The sequence below is a fragment of the Crinia signifera genome, chromosome 3 (genome assembly GCF_055691185.1).
Source record: "Crinia signifera chromosome 3, ASM5569118v1, whole genome shotgun sequence".
Lineage (NCBI taxonomy): Eukaryota > Metazoa > Chordata > Amphibia > Anura > Myobatrachidae > Crinia > Crinia signifera.
Window position 1 is genome coordinate 24,698,864 of NC_139219.1, and position 25,693 is coordinate 24,724,556.

At 47.3% G+C, this 25,693-nt stretch overlaps 1 protein-coding gene across 2 annotated transcripts in view; it reads left to right on the plus strand.

Annotated features, from left to right (window-relative positions):
- BABAM2 (BRISC and BRCA1 A complex member 2) overlaps nt 1–24,719 on the plus strand; it is a 159,990-nt gene extending 135,271 nt beyond the window's left edge. For both annotated transcript variants that reach the window (XM_083175467.1, XM_083175466.1), the window contains exons 11-12: nt 2,074–2,227; nt 21,412–24,719. In XM_083175467.1, the coding sequence (XP_083031593.1) occupies nt 2,074–2,227; nt 21,412–21,475 (218 nt within the window). In that variant the 3' untranslated portion in view covers nt 21,476–24,719. The remainder of the gene's footprint in view (nt 1–2,073; nt 2,228–21,411) is intronic.
- The last annotated feature ends 974 nt before the right edge of the window (nt 24,720–25,693 follow it).

Consider the following 25,693-nt stretch of genomic DNA (forward strand, 5'->3'; position numbering starts at 1 on the left):
TCTAGAATGCAGCTCTCCCAGCGGTGACCTGGGAACACCCCATCCATCCCTCCTCGCTGTGTTCTGTACTCCGAGCTGGTATTGTAAACAGCTCAGTATGAAATGTTCTGCATGGTATGTATCTGTGCAGCCCCAGATCCTATAGCTGGGTAACGTCAGGTGACTTCCCCTCTGTCTGAATTCCATCGCAGGACTGTGCCAGACCATTATGGCTCTCGTTATGCCTGTGCATCCTGCCTGTAAGAGCATTCCTATGGCTGAACTTTCCTATGGATTTAGAATACAGTCTCTCATTTAGGGGGTGATTCAGTAACACTCGGAAGGGGCCGAATTCGACCATGGAATGATTTCTATCCCCTTCGGCCGCATGCAAGGGGATCTGTTAACATACATCCCCTCGCATGTTACCAAGGGGATTCAATGGCGGGGGGAGGGGGGGTGGGGGATAGGCGGTAAGCAGCCAATGACCACTGCTTAGCGACATAGACCCCAATTTTTTTTTTAAATCATGACGCTCTATTGCATGGGTCTTCAACCTGTGGCCCTCCAGATGTTGGGAAACTACATGTTCCAACATGCATTGCAACATTTTTTCCTATGAGAGAATGCCAAAACTGTTAGGGCATGCTGGGACATGTAGCTCTACAACATCTGGAGGGCTACAGGTTGAAGACATGTGCTCTATTGCTTGTGTTGGCCTAAGCCATGTTGATCATATTAATGTGTCGACCTATGGCCTGTCTACCACTAGTGGTTGACCTATTGACAGTAGACCTTAATTTTGATGACCCTATACCCTTTTTCAATACTCCAGAGTCTTGCTCTGGCAGCAGCAGCGGCGCTGCAGAATTCCACTGGAAAAATGGCGCAGTGTTTCGCACATGTACTGCAGAAAAGTTCAATGGGAATATGGTGCGGCACAGTGTTCCCTCTAAGCTGTGCGCATGTGCGTGCGCACACAACCTGACGGGCGTGCAAACAGACATTACAACAGAGCGCACAAAGCAGCAGTGGTCCCTTTTTGCAGTTGTGGACTCAATTAATGTGTTTCACCCATTAACTACATTATGTGTTGTGTTTTGAATGTTTAAATGTTTTGAATGTTTAATATCATTTTAAAGTAAAGTTAACACAAATGCTGAACATCTTTTTCCAGTTATATATGTAAGTGACGCACAAAAACTTTAATTTCCTTTCAACGTTGCACAGCCAATATCTTTTGCTGCACACAGCCTTTGTAAAATTAGAGGGGACATTGGTGCGGCAGCCATTTTCCTGGAGGCCTGCGCACTAGACTCTGGGACCGTGCTAGGATTTCCTAGTGACTCTAGTGCCCAGAGTGTATAGCTCCGCCTGCTAGAGAGGAGGGGCCATTAGAGAGAGAGTATCTCTGTCTGTCCATCTCAAATCTACCCATCTGTCAATACAATTTAATAGCTATGATTGGAAGCTTACCCAAACTGGCTGTCTGAACTCCTTTGCCGGTACTAGGATGTCTGGGTCTGGAGAGGTATGCCCCCCCCCCCCCCGTTTTGTGCCACTCCTAGACACTACATGATAATGGCACCTGCTTATTTTCATCCATACACGCGTGTTTTGCAGCATGAGAATAGGGCACATATTTATAGATTTCTAATTTGAAAGCAAACTCACTGGGATGCACCCCAAGATCCTCCAAATGGCACTACAAGTACCAGCATGCCCTCCAACTACTGACCCCATCCCATCTACTATTATACAAAGCAATGGTTCCCAAATGCCACCCTCGGGGCACCCCAACAGGTTTTCCGAATATCCCTGCTTGTGCGCAATGGTATAATCAAACTGGCTAAGTTACGGTGCTATTTGAGTCACCTGTGCCTAAGCATGGATATCCTTAAATCTTGGCCGGCTGGTGTGCCTTGAGGATATGGGGTGTGAATCTCATGTACTGCTCCATTGTAGTGTGATTGGGGAACCCTGTGTGTGTTTCCTTGTATAGATTAGCCCCTCCCATGTAGGCGCTTCCAATGGACCACGTGGCTTCTGTGTATCATCTATACATTGTAATTGTTTCCTTCTTTGTCTTTGCAGTTGACCTTCCTCTGTATTTCCCCCGGGACCAGCCTATGCTGACCTTCCAGTCCGTCTATCACTTCACAAACAGCGGGCAGCTGTACTCGCAGGCCCAGAAGAACTATCCGTACAGCCCGCGCTGGGACGGGAATGAAATGGCGAAGAGAGCAAAGTAAGATGTTCCCCATGCCGTACACATGACTCATGCAGCCATAGGGTCCAATCACGGTGGCTGCGTCCAAACTAGGGGGGAGTCTATCAAGGTGACATAATGGAATCTGTGACAGCAACTCTGGAATTGCTGTCACAGAACTGCTGGAAATTTACTTGGCCTGGTGGGGGGGGGGGGGGGGGGGGGGGGGGGGGGATCTTCTTCACTGTGAGTAAGTTATATGGATCACCTCATACAGGTTCCATGGGACTCTAGAATATAATCTACCACTAGCAGGCTGTATTATCAGTACCCTTTAATGACACAAGCTTTACCCTGAGAAGTGTAAGCAGCACAGGTAACACATAGTTATTCTCTAATATTGCTGCATTTAATGGACGGCTAAACTGGTATTGACTTAGCGCAGCACAGTTTGTACTGTATATGAGCACCGTCAGGTATTGGGGCAGATGTATTAAGCCTGGAGAAGAGATAAACTGGAGATAAAGTAAAAGGAGATGAAGCAGCAGCCAATCAACTCCCAACTGTCATTCTCAAACTCAGCTGATTGGCTGGTGCTTTATCTCGTTTCACTTTATCTCCAGTTGATCCCTTCTCCAGGCTTACCACATCTGCCCCATTGCTTGGTACGGGCGTTACATACTGCGCCACCCGATAATGGCCACATCTGAGATGTACGTGGTCATCATTCAACAGTGCTAATGACAGCCGGATGATTTTCAGATTATGGGTCCATGCAGGGTTGGATTGGGCCACAGGTGCACAGGGGACATCCCCCAATGGGCCCCACTGTCAGAGAGCCCCCACCCTCTCCTCTATACGGTTGTTAGGTGGACACACCAAAGGTCGAAATGCATTGGGTCAACCACTGACGTTCGACATGGCATAGGTCGGTACCTGGAATGTCGACATGGACAGAATGTCGACACAAACATTGGCTAGGTTGACAGTCAAAAGGTTGACATTAGTTTTTTGCCGACAGTATTTCATGCCCTACCAGCCTTCCAGGGAGCATAGAATAATGTGCCGAGCGTAGCGTATGGTGTCCAAGTTGACCATGTGGACATTCGGGACAAAACAATTAGTGAAAAACCCATGTCAACTTTTTATGTTGACCTTCCATCCATGTCGACCTATTTCAGGTGTCGACCTTCAGTGGTCGACCCATTGCACGACTAACTTTAGTTGTCGACCCAATCCCAGAATAGGTTCACGTATAAACGGGGTGCTCGGTTTCTTTTTTATGGAAACTAGACCAGTTTTTGCCAATCAAAGTGAGTGGTCCTGACTAGGGATGCCAATCCCGGGATCGGGATCAGCGGGATCCCGGGATTTAGGGCATATTTGGCCGGGATTTGAATCCCGGGATTGGCTGCTCCAATCCCGGGATTGCGGGATCCAAATGCGCATTTGCATTTCATCCCCTTCTTATGCGTACGTACCGCTGAGCGGGGCGGGAGGAGGCTGTTAACTTAAACTCCGGGCAGACGCGGCGGTGTCTGAACACTAAGGTTGCGCAGCGTGACCTCTAACATCACGCTGCGCTGCCTGGCAACAAGGCTGTGTGGCTGCGCAGCGTGATGTGAGAGATCACATCACGCTGCGCAGCCACACACTGATTCACAAGCCACCGCATTCGCCCGGACACCAAGTTACCCGCCTCCTCCCCGGCTCTCCAGTCACCTCGCCTCCTCCACCGCGTCTGCCCGGAGACGTTGTCACCCGCCTCCTCCCCGGGCCGCCTCAAATGCCGCATGCCGCCGGCCCGCCCCGCATCTCCTCTATGCTTAGAGGTAATTTATCAACTATTGGGCAAATCATGAGGCCAATCCCGGGATCCCGGGAATCCCGGGATTGACAGTTTTTCAATCCCGAATCCCGGGATTGAAAAAATGGCCCGGGATTGGCCTCCCTAGTCCTGACACACCTAATGGTTGGCTGTGTCCCCTTCTGCTGGCTGACCGCACGCCTTAGCCTTGGGCCCCTAATGGTGCATTCCATGGGGGACCCTGAATAGAGTATTACCTGCAGGAGGTGTATGAGCCATTTATCCTAGGCCTGCTAGTGCAGGGAGCAGATCCCTATGTGATCCCATAAATATATGTCTGATCCGCAGAATCATTCTCATTACCGGCGATACACTTACATTGTTGCAGATTCTTTTAGAGGACAATAATAGAACTCCTCTTCCTCATATGGCCTCTCCTTTGGATGTAGCAGCTCTGTCATCCGTGTAACATTCACAGCTGTGTTCTGCTTATATCTTGATACATAGTATTAGACATATGTAACCATTTAGTGACATCATTAATAACAAGTCACTGACACTCATTTTCCCTTGATTTGAGAAAAAATGATACTTTATATTTATTACTCTGTACTTTGCCTTGACAGACTCCTCTAAAGGGGCGTACACATGGGGCGGCGCTGCTGAGCGATCTGCGCAATGTAGATAGCTCCGCAAGATCGCTCAACACACAGAAATGTGTGAGCACTGCATGCCTAGCGATCTATCAGGGCCAGTGTTCTCCGGTGAGAACAAATGGCGGGTGGCACTTGGGAGTTGGACACTGGTCTGTCCCGGGAGTGACCCCGCTCACTGTTTGCTGATGTCATCTAGTGGGCGGGCAGAGCGTTGGGGCAGAGGAGGAGGCAGCACTGAAGTGAAGCCGCTGTCTCCGCCATAGAAATGAACGGGACCCAGATCACTCGACCCAGGGTTACCCTTTCAGACTGGCCAGCAACCCGGGTCCAGCCCTGGATTAACACTGCTTTTATCCCGTGCCGGATTGACTGGTTGCTGGACCCGGGATATTCGACATGGCCCTTTCACACTGCACTTCGACCCAGGCTATTTGTGCAGAGTGAAAGGGGTATGAGCGACATGGCTCATTTTATCACCCAGTGTGTATGCACCCAGTGATGGTCAATGCATGTTCCCATGGGTCCTTAACTGCTAACACAGCCGCCCCCCACGCTGTCGTTTGTCACCCCCCAGGTAATCACTAGGTATGTATGCGCCATAACTGCCATGTTGGTTGGTTGTTCCCTTCCCTCCACTTTATCCCTCTCCTGGGCTTAGTACATCCGCCTCACAGACATTATTGGTTACAGTAGTGTCACAGTAGTGTCACAGCAGTACACAGAGGTTTTTATTTAAAAAATATATTTCTTTCTTTTGCGCTATTCTTTTTTTTTTATATATAATTTTTGTTTGTTTGTTTAAAAACTTAGCTTAACTGATCCCTATATAGGTTTTATTATCTGTTCTGAAATACATATGACAGTATGAATATTGAATTGTGACTGTGACAATTGTGATAATTTTCTGACAAACTGGTTTTAAAATCTGACTAAAACAATGACCTTTATTACCATTGGGATACGAGTTTGTCTTTTGCATAGTGATGAGGTAATAGCGGGTCTCACATGATACTGATCTGTGGCGGTTGTCTGACAGCTCAGGCGAGCAGAGACCTGCGCACCTGGCATGCTCTGCCATGGAAATGCCCACTTGCCTCTTTGTTACGGTAATTACCCAATACAGAGTAATGGAACGCCAGCAGCTACAGGCTTAGGGAACTCTTACATGCTGAGTCTCCTTCTCTACACTGCAATCCATCTGTGCCAGGCAAGGAGTCGCTGACAGAGGCCTGAATGTGTGTTACACTTATAATGCCACTTACTCTGTGTGTGTGATGTCACTTACTATGACAATGTGCCTGCTGTGTGTGTGATGTCACTTACTATGACATTGTTCTTGCTGTGTGTGTGTGTGTGTGTGTGTGTGTGTGTGTGTGTGATGTCACTTAGTAGGACCATGTGCTTGCTGTGTGTGTGATGTCACTTAGTAGGACCATGTGCTTGCTGTGTGTGTGATGTCACTTAGTAGGACCATGTGCTTGCTGTGTGTGTGATGTCACTTACTATGACATTGTTCTTGGTGTGTGTGTGTGTGTGTGTGTGTGTGTGTGTGTGTGATGTCACTTAGTAGGACCATGTGCTTGCTGTGTGTGTGTGATGTCACTTACTATAACAATGTGCTTGCTGTGTGTGTGTGTGTGTGTGTGTGTGTGTGTGTGTGTGATGTCACTTACTGTAACCATGTGCTTGCTGTGTGTGTATCTGTGATGTCACTTACTATGGCAATGTTCTTGCGGTGTGTGTGTGTGTGAGAGATGTCACTTACTATGACCATGTTCTTGTCCTGTGTGTGATATCAGAGGCTCCGCTCGAGAAAGTGCAGCGGGGATCTGGTCTTGCAATGTCTATATATGGTTGCAGACTTAAAATCAGGGATGTAGCCTTTACATGGGATGAGTGCAGTGGTAGCGGAGAGAGGCACCTTGCCCCAAATGTGGCGAGCAAAGCGGTACAATCATTTGGGATCCAAGTGCTGAAATCTACAAATTGACACAAAAAAACATACTCATGTTGATCTTTTCATATTTAAAGTTTTTGCTGGTGTTGACCTTTTGTCTGTCGACCTTGTCCATGTCCACCATTTAGGGTTGACTTAGACACTGTTGACCTTTTCACACTTTATACCATAACCAGTTTACTCAGCTTTGCACCGGATTCTGGTTGGTAAGTCCATAGGATGAAGACTATTGGGTGACAGACAGTAGGTGGACATGTAAAAGGTCAACACATCAAGGTTGATGTGTGTTTTTTCATGTTTTTTTTTTTTACCGACTTGTTGTTACTTTTCGATCAATGTCAGCATAGAGAGAGATTATAATAACAGTACCTGAAGCATGGTGAGCGAACGCGTTACACGAATTGGGGGTCCATGTCAACATATGCCGTCATGGACACCGAAAACCCCTTGAAAAAACTCATATCGACGGATTTCTGTGTCAATCTTGTCCATGTCAACATTTTTGCTTGTGATGACCTTTTGCCAGTGTTACATAGTTACATAGTAGGTAAGGCTGAAAAAAGACTTGCGTCCATCTAGTTCAACCTGGTATAGATATCCATTGCTGATTTGGTAGGTTCTGGTATTTTACAGACAAATTATATTTCTTATTTGTACCCATGAATGTTTTTCTCCAGTAAATGTTTGTCCAACTTTGCCTTGAACGCATTTAATGAACCAGCCGTTACCACCTCTCTGGGAAGAGAGTTCCAGAGTTTGACTGTTCTGACCGTAAAGAAATTCTTTCTACTAGCTGAATGAAATCTTTTTTTCTTCTAATCTATACTCATGCCCTCGCGTCCTAGATTCCTTTCTAGTAGAAAATAGGGTGTGTGACAGTTCCTTATATTGGCCCTTGATATACTTGTACATGTTGAGCATGTCCCCCCTTAAACGTCTCTTTTCTAATGTAAATAGTCCCAAATTGCTTAATCTCTCCCCGTAGCTTAAATTCTCCATTCCCCTAATAAGCTTTGTTGCTCGCCTTTGGACTTTTTCTAATTCTATGATGTCCTTTTTATAGTGTGGGGCCCAGAACTGCACTCTGTACTCTAGGTGAGGTCTCACCAATGCTTTATGTAGTGGCATAATTACCCTTGAGTCCCTAGTTTCCATTCTCCTCTTAATACATGGCTGTTAATACATGGGTGTTGACCTATTGCATGTCAACCATGTGTTGACATTTTGCATGTCGACCAATAGTGGTCCACCTGTTGACTGCGCTGTATAAGTAGATTGTTATTGGCACAGATCAGGGGAGCTGTGTCTTATTGTCAAGCAATAACCATGTCCCTTAGCCTCCTAGTGCACGTGTGCAGTACATGTGGCTGAAGCGGGTATTTCTCCAGCTGCTGATGAATGACAAGTCCCAGCATGCCCTGCATGGCAGAGGGTGAGCCACAGGATTCTTAAATCTCATTTAGGTTTTTTTAAACAAAGTGAGTAAATGTGTCTGACCTCCTTTATTATGTCTTCCCTCTTATTGGTGCTGCTTGCTGGGTAACCTGAGGCGCAGTGTAATCCATCTCCAAATATCCTGTGTTTTGTATGCAATTCAAACAATTTACACGGGACTCATTCAGATTTGGGAGCAAGCAAAAACAAGCGTGCTTCCAAACAAACCATGGTGAATAACAAGAGAGGCAAATATATTTATTTTTTTGCATGCAGGGTAAATATTGCCTGCTTTTGCATGTAGTCCATAAATGTTTGTCTGCTTTATTTCTGCACTGTAGTGTAGATTTGCATTTTAATAGGGTGGCCAATATCGGGATCCCGGGATTTGGGGATTAGACTGCACATGTGCAGTCTAATCGTGGGTGCTCAGACGCTGCTCGGCTTCTCCCGTCCAAGGCTGTGCGGCTCGGCACAGCGTGGTGTCAGAGGTCACGCTGCTCAGGCCACTCAGCCCCCCAGCTGCACCTCCCACCCCCTCCTCATTGTCAGCGCACAAAGGCGTACCATCGATTGGACATCAGTTGCACCATCGGGCATCAGAGCAACCCTATGGTTGGTCAGAATGTCCAACGCAGTCCCTGAGACCAACACACAGCAAACATGTCTGCCACCTATAGCCATCCCTCCAGTTAGTTACCTGGAAACCGAACGCTGCCCGTGCAAATTTGCCATCAGGTCTGAGGGTAGATGTATGAAACAGTGATAAGGGAGGAGAAGTGATAAAGTGCCTGGTACTTCATCATCGGCCAATCAGCTCCTGACTGTCCTTTTTTAAACCCAGCCTGTAACCTAACAGTCAGGAGCTGATTGGCTGGTGATTAGGTACCAGGCACTTTATCACTTCTCCTCCCTTATCACTGCTTCATATATCTGTCCCTGAATTACCCCAATAGTGCATAAACACTGGGCAATCTGAACAATTTGTCGTTCCGTCGGAATCAGCCAAATCGTTCCCATTAGATGCTGCTATTGCTCTATGTAATCCAGCAGATAATAATACTATCCCATAATGTTGTATATTACATTTAGAGTAATGTATATGGTTACTCTCATGAAACACCAGCCCATTATGTTGCTGTGGGTCAGGCAGGTATCCACAGAGATCAGGACTGCACCTGTACTGGCACAGAACAGGTGAGTGGAGGGGACGGGGTTAAGGGGTAGCCTGATGCTTCAGAATGGGTACTATGACTACCTCATGGCCCAGCCACACCCACTGTTCCAATTCATGCTTATGATTGGTTAGGAAATAGGATAGAGCTGCTACAGTACACATTGTGTGACCGCCAAACAGTGTGTTGCTGAGAAGGCCGCATCCCACCAAGTGGTGCAACCAGTTCTACCACATCTGTCATTTTGTGTCGGGATGTTTCTGTAACAAGAAGGATAAAAGCATTTTCTACATATTTTGACGCTTTTGTCTGTAGCAAATCCCAACCAAGCGGCAGCTGCCTGTTTACCTTATTGCGCTGGGTAATCACCGCGGCTCCGTGGCAGAGCACATTGTCACTTTGCAGACCAATGAAAGCAAATCCTGGGAACGTACTTCTGGAATAATGTGTATGTCTGGAGTGACAGGAGACGAGCGATGATCACGGTCCAGGAATATTCTATTTGCATTTATTTGGATTATTTTTTTGTCTGTGGGCATTAAAGTAAAATAAACGTCATGGAAACGCATAGTAGTATGTGGTCAGTACAACCAACTTCTCTGTGAGCGGACAAAGAAAAAAGTGTTCACTACACATAAAATAAAACCCAACGCAACACAAAAGAGACGGCTGTACAGTAAATCAGCAATTTGGGTCCAGGGGAAGAGGGGTATGACATTTAAAAACCAGTAGTTACATTCGGAAATTAACCCTTTGAGTGCCAAGGGAAATTGACAAAATAGGTGTGGAAATTAGAAACATAGAATTTGACGGCAGATAAGAACCACTTGGCCCATCTATTCTGCCCCTTTCAAACTGCTTAAGAGACATCTTGTCACTTGTAAGAATAGCAGCAGCCTCTGTACTACTTAAGACACTAGTAAGATTTGGTCCGAATCCGACGTATCAGGCCAATAAATCGGACCAAATCTCATGTATTTAACATCCCATCCGACCCAATAAATAAAAATAAAAACCCATACAAATGAATGGGCAGCCAGTGATTGGCTTCGAGCTCTCAGCCAATCCGTGGCTTCCCATTTAGTATGGGGGTTTTTCTTATGCAGCTTTGCTCCCCCGCCACCTATTTGCACCTCCTTCACCCGGATCCTGGCTCCACCCCAGCGCTGCCTCTCTTGCTGCCTGGCTCCCGGCTTTCGTCGCCACCAAGCCCCCCCACCCCTTCGGACAAGTCGGCCTAATGTATGGGGGCCTTTACACACTGGGACAGGAATCGAGAGCTAGTGATGTCACTGTTCTGGCGATAGACCCCCTGACAGTGGGGGGCCTAGAGTACAGTACCCTTAATCTGGCTATGCATACACCACCTTATTGTATTCTCTATAGCAGTGATGTAAGCAGTGGAAGAATTGTATGATTGTTAAAACAGTCACACAAAAAGCCGATCGCCCCACATATTAGCAATCACACGTCAAATTTGTTGCAGAGTGTCCAACATGTGGGAAGGCAATTGTCAATTGGGGACCCATACATCAGCAATGGTTAAGGACAATCATCACAAAATTGTCAAAATGCCCCGATCCATGGCTAATGTATGGCCAACTTTATCTAACACTGCAGATTTAAACTGGTTCTTCTATGGTGGTGGTCTGCATTCACTCCCAGACGCTTCCATACTGACAGGTTGTACTGGCACTGGAGACAGCATTAGGTGAGTTACATGTTCTTCTACAAACCACACCTAACCTGCTTCAGCCTGGCTCCTGTTACAGGTATCAGGTGACTTTGGAGTAAAACAGTAATTATCTCAGGTTTGTGGCCCTACTACTTTTCCCCTGCCCACAGGTAAACACCAGCAGTCAGCAACAGCTTTGTCCTTATCTGATTCATCTGTCCCCACTAGAGTGTGCAGTTATTGTACCTGTCACAGTGTGGGATAATACACTGATGCCTAATACAACAAGCTATTTACTTACATTACATAATACAGCTCCGATCAGAATACACACACACACACACACACACACACACACACACACACACACACACACACACACACAGAAGCTTGTACTAGAGTGTGTAGGGAAATGTTTCTCTTTGATGTCTGACCCTTATGGTGCCCATACATCGCATACAATCATTCCATTTCGACCGCATCTGTGCGATAAATCGCATGATTGTATGCACATCGAATGTGTCACCCGACGCAGGCGCAGGCCCGCTGGTCGAATGTCGCATTGATACATATTATGTGCTGCACATAATATTTATTGAACTTTTTAACCACATGCGATTGCTCGCAATGCAATCAATGGTCGGTGTAGCGGAGCGGGCGGCAGGAGGGCGTAGGTGTAGTGGAGTAGGCGGCAGAAGATCTGGCATGCGGCGGTAGTCAGTTGGTGGGTGGCAGAAATGTAAAAAAACATTTCAAAAGATTGGGAGGTCCTCTGATTGGCTGAGAGAGCTCTCTGAGGCAATCAGCAGCCGACTGAATGTGAGGCTTTGTATTGGCTGAGAGCTCTTTAGCCAATCATAGGGCAGCCCAGTGTTTTGAAATTTTTTTTTTTTTTTTTTTTCAAATTCTGCCACCCGTCACATCGTGTGCTGGAAAAAAACACTCGGGCACCATAAGAAATGAATGACTTAAGGGGTCTATTCTTGAACCAGTGAAAAGAGTGGGACCGTAGAAAAGTTGCTTATGGTGAGAAAGCTCTTAATAAATATTACTTTAAAGCTGATCGATCGCCGTGGCAACTTCTCCACTCTCTTCACTACTTCACACATAGAAACCATTGTGCGGATTTGTGATAACGCTGCTGCGGGGGAAATGTTGGGCAGACTGTGAAGGTAGGCGATCCACCCAATGTTCTAGAATGATCACAGGGACGGTGTGGACCCAAGGCTTATATTAATGTAAGCAAATGCAGAACTCTCCCGAAAGTACAAGCACAAGTTCTGTCTCGTTCCTCTAGTTCGAAGCCTTATAATTACAGCGCATTCCAACAGATCTATTTTGGAAGCCGTGTTCAGCAGCAGCATCTTAATGGGGTATTGCTTTCTCCACCGCGACACACAGGAGAATAGGATCGTTGCGTTAATTATATCTCTCTTTTTTTTTATGTTACACTGATAGCTTTCACCCATCATCCCGTAATTTACATGACACTAATACCGGCTGTGTGTGCACGCTCGCCCCCACTCTGGCTTCACAATGTTCCCATCGCAGATGTTACATGTGAGCTTTGGTCGTAGACTACAGAAATGATTACGCAGGAAAAATAGACGAATATCTGTAATATTAAAGAAATAGTCTAAAAAGGTGCAGTAAGAATAAAATCTAATTTATGATGAATTCACTTAGGCCATCACCATGGTAACAAGTCGAACACAAAGGGGGAGAATGCTACTGGGATAGGAATTGGGGTTACTATATGACAGGAATACGGTACTCCAGTCCTGGGCGCAGTGGGGATGTAAGATGCAGAGGCTTTATGTACCACTGCTTCCGCCTTAAACCCCACTTGAGTTGCCTCTATTATATAAACTTTTTGCCCCCCCCCATACATTAATTATATTCTTGTATCTACTGTACATGTTTGTTGCCAGTGATTATATGCTTGTTGCCAGGGGTTTCAGTCTCGTTGTCAGGGGTCTCTTGCTCATTGCCAGGGGTTTATTGTTAGTTTTCAGGGGTCTCTTGCTCGTAGACGCACCAGAGTTCCTGAAATCTGGCACTTCTGGGTACACACTGCTCTTTCCTGACAGACGCTACAGATCCAGTAGGACCTAGCATCTACCTTCTTTCAAGGCGGCGGCCATTTTTGATGAGTTATTTCAGTAGGTCTGGTTGTCTGTATGGAATCTGCATAGATCATACGCCCATGCGGCACTAACTCCTCTAAGCCACCACTAGGGCTGCAGTGGCATTGCTTCATCACTGGGGTGTTGCTGGGCAGGGATTGATGGGTAGGGGGCTAGCAGTGCACCCAGAAATGGTCCTTTTAATGGGGGTGTCACGTGTGTAAGTGCCAGTGAAAGGGACTGCGAATGCAGAGACGTAGTCAGATAGAGAAAGCGCACCTGCCATAGGGCTGGGGTACATTTGTTGGTGGCACCTAAGAATGCTTAAAGTGGCATTAACGGGCGCACGGACGCTGAAAGTAGGCGTTTCAGTTATTGCACTTTTGGTTGCCTTTATATACGCAATGGAAAAATAGACTGTGATGGTTATACAGCTGCAGGTGGACAACCACCAATAGTTGCAGCTGCATGAAGTCCACTCGCTGAAGGTCAGGTCCTCAGTGCCCTGGCAGCAGCTGCAAAGGCACCAATAATGTAGTTAGCATTCCTCTTGTGTAAGTCACCAGTTAGATCAGTATTATAAAGGCTATAGAAGACACTTTGGTACTTGTGTAGTTTCACGGCGCCAGTATGGCGCCGTGCGTCTGAGTCCCCTTGCGGGCTCGCTATGCTCGCCACGCTATTTAAAATCAACTCCATGCCAACATGGATAGTGGGGGTATGAACTATCCATGTTGGCATGGAGTTAAGTTACTTTTTTTAACATAGTTTGTGGCGAGTGTAGAACCCGGAAGTAGCTCGGTGCCATGCTGGCGCCGTGAAACTACACAAGTACCGACACTTTTAAGAAGGCCATGGAAGAGAATTCAGTAACTGGCTGCTTCATTAATAGACATTCAAGAAAGATCAGACCTAGAATTGGTCACATTGGAAAAAAAGTGTCCTTATTAATATATAGAAATTGCTTTAACATTTCTACATATATTTGTCTCTTTATAAATAAGGCATCATGCAGAGAATCAGGGGTCTCAGTGAAAGTAAGAAAGGTGGTTTCCCTTGAACATAGGGAGGGCTTCTTTACGGTAAGGGTGGTTAAGCAGAGGAATTTCTTACGTGACCAAAAACAATGTAACTTTATTTAGTAGGACAAACTATGCCGTGATTCATCTAGGTAGTTTATTGATTGTCGTTTATTGGCGTCTAGAGGGATTTTTTTAGTCCCTGTATGGCTAAATCGTCTTACTGGGGTCTTGGATTAACACAATAAGAGTTTGACCTCAGTCCCTGGCCGGCTGGAGGCAGCCTCTGCCCGAAGTGTGTGACCTCAGTCCCTGGCCGGCTGGAGGCAGCCTCCGCACCGAAGTGTGTGACCTCAGTCCCTGGTCGGCTGGAGGCAGCCTCCGCACCGAAGTGTGTGACCTCAGTCCCTGGCCGGCTGGAGGCAGCCTCCGCACCGAAGTGTATGACACCTCAGTCCCTGACCGGCTGGAGGCAGCCTCCGCACCGAAGTGTATGACACCTCAGTCCCTGGCCGGCTGTAGGCAGCCTCCGCGCCGAAGTGTGTGACCTCAGTCCCTGGCCATCTGGAGGCAACCTCCGCACCGAAGTGTGTGACCTCAGTCCCTGGCTGGCTGGAGGCAGCCTCCGCACCAAAGTGTGTGACCTCAGTCCCTGGCCATCTGGAGGCAACCTCCGCACCGAAGTGTGTGACCTCAGTCCCTGGCCGGCTGGAGGCAGCCTCCGCACCGAAGTGTGTGACCTCAGTCCCTGGCCGGCTGGAGGCAGCCTCCGCACCGAAGTGTGTGACCTCAGTCCCTGGCCGGCTGGAGGCAGCCTCCGCACCGAAGTGTGTGACCTCAGTCCCTGGCCGGCTGGAGGCAGCCTCCGCACCGAAGTGTATGACACCTCAGTCCCTGGCCGGCTGGAGGCAGCCTCCGCACCGAAGTGTGTGACCTCAGTCCCTGGCCATCTGGAGGCAACCTCCGCACCGAAGTGTGTGACCTCAGTCCCTGGCCATCTGGAGGCAACCTCCGCACCGAAGTGTGTGACCTCAGTCCCTGGCCAGCTGGAGGCAGCCTCCGCACCGAAGTGTGTGACCTCAGTCCCTGGCCAGCTGGAGGCAGCCTCCGCACCAAAGTGTGTGACCTCAGTCCCTGGCCATCTGGAGGCAGCCTCCGCTCCGAAGTGTGTGACCTCAGTCCCTGGCCGGCTGGAGGCAGCCTCCGCACCGAAGTGTGTGACCTCAGTCCCTGGCCATCTGGAGGCAACCTCCGCACCGAAGTGTGTGACCTCAGTCCCTGGCCGGCTGGAGGCAGCCTCCGCACCGAAGTGTGTGACCTCAGTCCCTGGCCGGCTGGAGGCAGCCTCCGCACCGAAGTGTGTGACTTCAGTCCCTGGCCGGCTGGAGGCAGCCTCCGCACCGAAGTGTGTGACCTCAGTCCCTGGCCGGCTGGAGGCAGCCTCCGCACCGAAGTGTGTGACCTCAGTCCCTGGCCGGCTGGAGGCAGCCTCCCCACACTTTTGTTCTACAGATTCCTCAATAGGTTTGTTATTGTCTTTTTTTTTATCTTCCTGCTGCAACTTGTCCCAAGACCTGGAAAACTTGTTTATGATTATACCTGACACCCAACACAACCTGTTCTTGGCTGCATGACAGAAGGGTTTGCCTGTCCAAAGCAACAAACGGCTTGTGTATCACAACTGGTTTTATGGGCTGCTGGTTTGTGTTCACCTCCCAGGAATTAACCTTCAGACTAAGGCCCTTATTCTGGTTGGTGCGGTCGAGCCGCATATGCGGCTCCGACCGCACCAGACGAATCCCCGCCCACTATACGGTTCGCCACGGCCGTCCGTACACGGACGGCTGGCGAACCGCACGAAAATGGTGGAGGCGTACGCCTCCACCATGCTGGGAGCTGCCCCCTGCATTCGATGGTCGACGACCATCGAAGGCAGGACCGCACGCCGCGGCAGCTCCCGCAAGCTGAGACCACACGGACAATCGTCCGTGTGGTAGCTTGTATGGGGGCTGAAAGCTGACATCCGGCGACGTCAGCTTTCCGCCCCCATGAGTGGCGTCATGCCCTCATTACCATGCGTACGCCCCGCGTTTGCATGGGAACGCCCATGAAACGCGGGGCGTACACATAGGGAAATGAGGGGATGAAGCCCCTCACGCCCCTATACGCCCCCTTTGCGGCGTCTAAATTTTTAACACGAATAATTCCCCTGCACATGCGCAGAGTGACCTCTGCGCATGTGCAGAGAGAAAACATCGGCGGTACGGCCGCACGCGGGCCGTACCGAGCCGATTAGAATAAGGGCCTGTGTTTGGGAAGCCTCTCCCTCTCTGTAATGATAGGTCAAAGTCGTTGGATCTCCAGGAGCCTTAAATCAGTCCGTTCATGTCTGGAGAATGGAAAGTAGCAATAAGGACCATAGACTCTCTGCTCTAGTCCGTATGTATCTTGTGCCTGTCACCCACCTGGTGACCGCTTTGGGAAAGTTTTTGACATACAAAAAGAAAACACTCTGTAATGTTGTGCTTCAAGCTGATATAATACATTGGTGTATGTAGATTGTTACCAAAGACCTTAGTATTTGTCCTCATCAGGACCTTTTTTGTTTTTAATAATGGATAGTTTCATAAGGCACCGCTGGTTATGCGTGACCCACATTTATTAATAATTAAGCTAATTATGTAGCTAGGTTATATTTCAAAACAGTACTTATTAACAAGCCTATAATCTACCTCATAGAACACGCTTTTGTGTTGCTTATCTGACCAGAGATGTAAGTGGTAATTAGCACCGATGTGGGCAGGTAAGTCATAATGCTGAACTTGGTACAGACCCGTATCGTCATTTTCCAAACCAGCGATACACTACGGTCTCTTCAAATTTGCCAAATCAGCAATAATCTGAGCTCTCTTCAATGACTTAAAAAGTGTCCAGGTTCCTCTTTGGCCTTCCCGCTTGAACCACTCACTCACCCTGTCACTACTCGACTACAGTAGTTCTTTATAACTGAAGCATATACTGTACCTGTAACTTATTATGTACGAACATGATTCCGTACAAGCTGGAGAACATCTCACTTTAACGTTGCTTCTCCCCACCTTGGACGCATTCTTTCAAGTGACAACTCTGCGCTCTTTCTCACTAAATAAAACTCTTTTACTGACTATTACTTAAACTTTTTCAACTCATTGCCCCATCACATTACTCCTCCACCCCCATCCTTCTCAGTCATTCCAGCCATCCATGTTTTCACCCATGTCACCGGGAGAGATGACATCCATCCTGATATCTTCCCGATATCTTCGAGTTTCCTTTCCCCTAACCTCTCTGAAGAGTTTATTTTCATTATGGATTAAAGTTTTAGAAGTTACAGTATATGTGCCCCAAAACTAAGTGGTGTGGTTCTCCTGCACCCTAACTCTATGAAGACCTGAAGAACATCTCTTGGGAACAGGAACCAGGTCCAACAGCTTAACACTGAAACAGGGATATCATCCTGTTGGCCTCCTGTTTGACTATTCTCACTTGTTATCGAAATGGAATTTAGACCGTTAATAGATACAGTCTATAGGTTGACAACCAGATGGTCAACCGGGTGAAAAGGTGGACAGTTAAAGGATCAACATGGACTTAGAACAACCAGGTCAAAAAAGTTGGCAATTTCAAAAGCCCAGTCTGCAAATGATAGACCCAGAAAAAGTTGATACTGTACGTGTTTTTCATGATGGTTAGGCACTTGGTGGGGACAGTTAGGGTTTTACAATTGGTGAACATTAGGCTGTGTAAGGGGAAGGTTAGGCATCATGGGGAGGGTTAGGCAGCAGGAGGAGGTTTGGTTTAGGATGAAGGTTAAAGTAACTTAAATAAATGAGTCCATCTTTTTGGTGTCAACCTTTTGATTCTGTTGACATAAGTCAATGATGACCATTTGACTTTGCACCCTTACAACCTATTGCCTGTAGACCCATTGAATGTCTGTATGTATACTGTCAATTTTGTAATCCATAATCACGTCAATCTCTAATAAGGGATCCAGCTCCCAGCCACCCTCTCAGCTGAAAATAATAAACACCCGATATTCTCTTTGTCTTCGGGCATCTAACAGAACATTTACAGAGCCACCTGCAGAGGAAGCCAGTAGAGGCGGTGTGTAATGGCCTGCCCATCCTATCCACCAGATAGTGTCCCGTGCATTGTCTGGTGGCTGTGGAATATCGTGCAGGAAAACGTTTCGTCATCTTACAGCCAGCAGCTGAGAAGGAAGCTGAAAGGAGATGCAGAGGCAGCACAATGTACTGGGCATTGTATATTAACCATTTACAACATAGATTTGGAATCATCAACTTTTATGCATAGCGTAGGACAGAAGGAGAGGTAAATAAACAGCGGAAATGAAACTTGGCACCTCTCATATACATGAAGAAGTAATCCGCCATATTCCTACTTGTAGGGTCCCATTATCTGGGATCTCAGGGCACCCGACGGTAGGAAATCTTGGTTCCTAGGTGTGAACAGGCCGGCAAATAAGCTATTTGCTGCGTCCGCTCACACAAAGTGGCTGCACATGTGCGTAGATGGATATGCACACGCGCAGTCGCTATACATCGCTGCTCTATGCAAACGCACAGGGGAGCAAAGCAATTAGAATGAGGGCCCAGGAGCACTGTAATCAGGCAGATAGAAGTAGGTCTTCAGTTTAAATGGCTACCCAGTGCAGAGAAAAAGCATTCTGGCGAGGAGCCACTGTAATTCTTATAAAGGGTCAAACCACCGCTGCACCCTGCTCACACGGAATTGAATTGACCCCTGATTGTTATTACATTGATTGGAAGGCTGCATTTGGGTCTCCTTCCTTTAGGTGTTCTATGTTTTGGAAAACAAGTTTTTTATTGGTTTATTGCGTTCATCTATAAAATGTTTGTGAGAGTCCGTCCGTATATAGAGGTAATAGTTAGGGCCTAAAGTGTCATTGTTTTATGGCATCTCAGTAACTGCCTGAACCACAAGTCATAGAACGGCGTGGGGAACACCAAAGGGGAATCACATAGACTGTATGTTGTTAATTATTGTTGCTGAAACTTTTTGGTTTGTAGGTGAGAGTTACATTCCTATCGCTTTTCTCACTTGCTCCAGCGCAGCGGCCACTTTAGGATGAGCGATAGGCTATGGTGTAGGCCAACCACTTATGGTCGTCAGTGATGTGTGTACCCAGCGATATCGGGGACGGGGTCCCCGCATCAGCAAGTGCATATACTGTATATTTGCAGATGCCATCGGTGGCGAACGATGGTGTGGGGGAGCAGGATGCAGCATGGTAGAAGATAGAGGACATCGTTAACAATATTGAGTGTACGCCAACGATATCGCTCAAAGGGGCCAAAATATGAGCATGGAGTATGGTTTGTAATACCACTAAGTGTGTATGGGGCAAAGTGTGTACGCACCTTCCTGTAATTACACTGCTCCCCAGCCTCTTAATAAATCTGAGCCTCAAGGCCCCCATACACTATGCGATTTGGGCCAAAGTTCACCCAATTCCGGCATATTGGGCTGAGAAATCGGGGCCCAATCGCATGTGTATAACGTTCAGTCCAATGCAGTGTACACTGTACCGGAGTCGGAGATCAGATCTCCTCTCAGCGGCGGGGAACGGAGTTGCATGCGATCAAGGAGGATCAGATGCGACTTCTCCCCTTGTAGAAGCTGCATAGTGTATGGTGGCCTGAAAGCTGTAGCACCCACGCAACGACTCCCCCTTTTAGCCATTATATGTATATATGCCTCTTGGTGACGTCAGACGCTATTGCGCAACCAAAGACCTGTGACATCAGAGAGCAGCACTTCCGCTGCAGATTCTGCTTTATATGCAAAGCCGACTGAAGGTTTTATTTGTGCGCAAATGAAATCATTTACAGAGGCGATTTAAAGGCCGTAATTACAGCAAGAGAATCCTCTTTAACCTGAGCAGCAGACAGGCGAGAAAATGTCTCTTTTAAGGTGTATTAAGGAGCATTTACTATGCGTAATCCTATTATTACAAGATGAAAATGCTCCTGTCTCATAAATATAACACTCCTCCTTATTGTGACACTCAGCTGTCTTAGCATTTCAAGAGATGTTTTCTCATTGCTTGTCAGCTTCGCTGCGTAAGGGGCGGGGACTTGTGTGGGATCTGGCAGTACTGTCTGCCCGGTGGACCTGCGACCAATCTGGTATCACAGTTGGCAGACTGTTCCTCAGCGATCATTCCACAAAACAGGAAGCTGCTGCGGCCTCGCATTGTGATTGGCTAATATATAGGTCTATTTAAACAGCGTGGTCAGTGGTGTAACCAGTACTTTGATGGTTCCATAGTAACATATTGAAGCTCTGTCCCAATGATTTTTGAGACACCTATCCGCAGCAGTTATTAATTTGACACATTATAGTAATGCCCCAGTAAAGTGTCTTAGTTCTTATGTAACAATATAGTGCCCTCCACATTACACTGAGCAGATCAGATGATGGTACATTACAGTGCCCTCCAGTTCATATCGTGACACATTTATAATGTCGCAGAATTTGAACTGGGGTCCACTTTAGAGTCCCCTCATAAGACACACCAAAAATGTAATGTCACACAATTCAGGCTGGGCAATGGATTAGACCAGTGGTTCCCAACCTGGGGTACTATTACCCCTGGGGGTACTCTGCAGACCAGTTGGGGGTACTTGAAAATAATATTGGTAATGGCGGACGATGAAAAGGTCTTTTGATGGCTGAAGAAGACCCATTGCCAGGGAGATAAACCATGTTGTGTCATATGCCTGACCAGCAATCCACTGGGAGCTTCCCATGCTGCCCTCAGACATCATCAGTCATCTGTCCAGCACTGACAAAGGTGGAGGAAGCAGCGGCATTAATCCTACCGGTGTTAGCGGGAATCCTGGATAATACACAACCAGTGCCTAGACACAGAAGAGCATGATTCCTTGCTGAATACTACTCCGCCGCTCCTCCTTAATATAAGGACATGCATAAGGATCCGCATACCGCTAAGTACTGTCCATATTTCAAAATGAGAGGAGGGGGTACTTATCAATGAAAAGCCTAATCAAGGGGTACGGGAGAGAAAAAAGGTTGGGAACCACTGGATTAGACCCAACTGCTTAGTAGACAAATCTGGGAAATTAGTTGGCAACTTCATAACCTGGGTCCAGGCCCTCTTGGCCCCGAAGCAATGGCAATCCTTGTACCAATGATAGTTACGCCCATGGGTGTGGTTAATCAATGGTTTACAAGCACACAATCTGGTAGAGTCTGATAGAGTAATAAAGAAGTGATATGTATTCCACATGCACAACTGATCAATTACCCAATGTTTATGTCTTTCAGGATTTATTTTAGAAGTTTTGTGCCCCAGTTCCAGGAAGCTGCATTCGCTAATGGGAAGTTGTAGGTCGGTTGCATAGTCCTGTATTACCCGGACTCCTCCTGTGTGGTCTGCAGCTCACACGGACTGCGCTGGAAGCCATTGGACTGTTTTACATTGATCTCTATGAACTGCCCCCTTCTCCTATCGAGCACACCAAGTATCACTGCCTACCAACCTGACCGTAATCGGATCCCCTGGATTCCTAACCCTTCCTGAGACACCATATGAATTGTAATGAATTTGGCAATTAACAGAAGGGAAGAGATGCCCTAATTATTTTTAAGTATTTACGTTGTAGATTTTCAGTAAACATGAAATGTAAGTTGCGCAGGTTTCACCGGGAACGTTATTTATATGCCAAGTTCTGCTTACTATTGACCGGAACGTCAATCCTCTTTCCAGTACGGCAAAGCCATAATTAAATCTTGAATAAAATAAGTTCTAGTGTTATGTTGCCTGGTAATACAATTACCAGCAGGAGGAGGACGCACTCCCCTGCGCAAGCCGGCCGTAATCTCCGCCAAATTCCGTGAGGTCACCAGCAGAGTCAGGGCTGGAATTGGTGGTACTTCATCTCTTATGTGACCCCATAACACTTGTGGCCAAAATTCTATATGTTCTTCTCAACATCTCGGCTTCCAGCCTTTGGTAAGTCATTTAGGGTCTTGATGTATCAGTGTGACAAAGTGGTCCAGTGGAGACTTTGCTCTTGGCAACCAATCAGCATTGAGGTAGCATTTATCAAGTACACTCTATGAAATCATAGGCAAAACCTGATTGGTTTCCATGGGCAGTTTCTCCATTGGTCCACTTATCCACTCTTTTCACTGCTTGATACTTCAACCCCATAGAGTTGATCGTATCCAGATTTTAGATCGACCGTAAAACTATTGGTCTACATCAGGGATGGGGAACCTTCGGCCCTCCAGCTGTTGTTGAACTACATATCCCAGCATGCCCTGCAACCGTTTTAGCATGGCCAAATAGCAAAACTGTAGCAGGGCATCATGGGATGTGCAGTTCAACAACAGCTGGGGGGCCGAAGATCCCATGGTCTACATGAAATGTCGGCATGAGTTTTTTCACAATTTGTTCCACTTTTTCATGTTTTACCATCCACGCGGACTGGGAACCGGGCCTGGAGCGTGGGAAGCTACGCTAATTAGGGTTCCATGCTACATGGTATAAATTGACACCCCCAAAAAAACTAAAAACTTTTTTCCATGTCGATCTTCTGGGATCGAACTAGAAACTGTCGACCCATTGAACCCAAACCCTTTTTAACAGATCTGTAGAAATGAAATGGGCGTTGGTCCACTTGTTCAAGCAGGTGCACACCAACACTCCTACTATCTCACTTGTGAACTTTGATTGACTCATTAAGCTGCGAAGCTATTAGCTTACCAGGTCCCTGTGGCGCCGCACCCTGACAAAATCTCCCCCCTGCCGCCGTATGTGTTAGAAAGACACATCCCCTCACATGTGCCGCAGCAGGATAAATCATGTGACGTCAACCACCCACCCCGGCAGGCATCGGCCTGCCCGCATACCCATGGGTATTCATGGCCCAGCGTTGCCACCACTCCCGTTCCTCCATCCCGGCTGTGAACCGCCCGGCTAGTGAGCAGCTCACCGGTGCTGTTCGCAGTTGTGGTTTGCACATGCGCAAACTCTGACCATCCGGGCAAGGGCCGAATCCGGTTCACTAAGTGTGAACCAGAATCGCCCCCTAGGTCTATGAGCCGCAATTGCTGTACATATAAGGGAAGTGGGACAAGGGGTCTACAGCAAAAAGGTAGAAAACCATTAGGTTCGACAAGCAAAAAGGTTGACATGCGAAAAGGTCGACATGTGAAAAGGTCAAAATACAAAAAGGTTGACACAAGCATTAGGTCGACAGTGTATAGGTCGACAGTCAAAAGGTCAACATGGGGTTTTGCACTGTTTTTTTGACCCAAATGTCAACACAGTCGACATGGACGCAGTTTGCATCCCCTCACATCGCTCGCAATGCTTCAGGCATTTTATTCTCCCACCGCGCCCTAGTGGATGGTAGGGCATAAAATACATGTCGGCTCAAAAAACTGTGAAAAACCACATGTCGACCTAATGTTTGTGTCAACCTTTTTGCATATTGACCTAATGATTGTCAACCTTTTTGCTGTAGACCCGTTGTCCGGATCCCCATATGAGGTTGTGTCCTCATCGGTCACATAGATCAGAGTCTGCAACAAAAGAAACATGAGTTCTAGAACCCTGTGTTCTATCCGGTGCCTGAACTGTGACTCCAATCGCTGTACACAGAATGCTTTATAGTTGCCGCAGTAGTGCCTGCTGATGTGTATACTTTCTTATCTGTACGTCTGTCTTACCCCGTGTCCCGCGCTAGAACCTACAGTTTCCCCGGGGCAATGGAGTCTTTTATGAATTTATACTTTGATGTTTTCCCACAATTATTGCGAATGATGCTTCTCTTCGAACATGTGCCTGAATTTCTTTGGAATTGTTGACGACGTCATTGTAGATACAGATCTTAATTAAAGGGAGGTGATCAAGACTTTTTACGTGGTCTGTGCTTCTAGGAACTCGTCAGATGGTGTAACGGTAAAGTATGAATGTAATGGGGTTTCCTTCTCTACTGATTTGGAATCGCTGTGCATACAGATGTAGCCGGCCACATCTTTGCAGGGGCTGGCGTCGTCACCACCAGTCCCCCTCGCCGCCCGGACACACACACGCACACACACACACACACACCCCCCCCGAACTGGGCAGCGTCTCCCTGAAATGGAGTCGGGCAGGGAGACGCTGCGCAGCCGCCGTGATACTGGGACGCACGTGCGTGTGAGGTGGGGGGACGTGGCGGGGACAGCTCCGTTGTAAGGGGACGCACGCGCGTCTCGTACGCACACATCCCCTTGCGAAGTCTGGCAGGGGGCTGGCGTGTGGCGAATCCACCGCCAGCCCCTGCAAAGTTGAGAGGCGCTACATTTGTATTTCATTTGTTGGCCTACGCCATGTCGATCTTCAGTGGTCAACCCAATGCATGTTGACTGTATGCCCTACATTACACAGTATGCCGACGATAGTTTCCCTACAATTTCAGATTTAAATAATAACTGTCATTCATTTGGTGCCTTGGACATAGTATCCGTCACTAAGCCCAAGCGTTGTACATCATGTTTGTACCAGTATTTGGACGGTTGCATTTGCCCGATTTAAAAATAAACTGTAACTTGCACAAAAGAAGTGTTGCAGGTAAAGATTGCCCCAACTGTACAAGTGTGGTCTTTAAAGGCAGATCGTTGTGTCTCCCCTTCATTACCTAATTGCTAATGTGCGATAATACGGTGTAATGTTCAGAACTCAAACACTGACATGTGTCACGCCCGGCTAATCCGCTTTAATGTTGGTCTCAGATCTTACGCAGCTGCCTGTCCTGGTCTTTTTTTGGAAGGACCAAGATGAGAGGGACCATTAACCTCTTCTCAGGCTGAATACGTAATAAGATCTATCGGGTTTGTTATCAGACCATCAATGGCTGTTAATGGTAATGTTCTCAATGTGCCACAGTCTCTCTGCTTTCATGCTTCTAGCACAGTCTGGTCTGTATCTTCACATTGAGATACAGTCTAGACCATATTAGAAGCAATAAGGTAGAGAGAGAGAATGGACACGACCGTGGGCCCCTTTTCCACCCATCCAGGTGCAGGCCAGAGCAAGTGATTGACGCAACTCTCCGCGGACACGTAGGTACTGTGCGAGATCGGCTCCTCTGCCTGGCACAGAACTCATTCAGCATTAGCATTGCTATATATTTGGTTTTGTTTCTGTTAAAGTGGACACATGTGGAATATCCGGCACCATGAGGCATTATAGTAGGCAGAACCAGGAGCGAGTAGGATATACGGTGTGATGTGTCATACCTGTAATCCTGCAGAAAGCCAGCAAGCTCCCAGTCACCAAAATAAATGTCACTCTGCTTCATTCACAAGGTGAGTCGTCCTCTTTACAAGGGTGTGAGGATTTATACAGTAATGCCCGCGTCTTGTTTTATGACATGCAAAAAAAAAAAAACAATAAGTTACCACTTAAAAACTTATTGGACACTTCCGCTTTACCGTTCCTCATTATGGGGAACGTACATGGGTGTCTTAACCACAGGAGAGTGCTGATCACAGGTCCCCTACTGGTAGCGCTAGGGATGCTGGAGGTCCTTGGGAGTTCTGTGACATTGGGGGC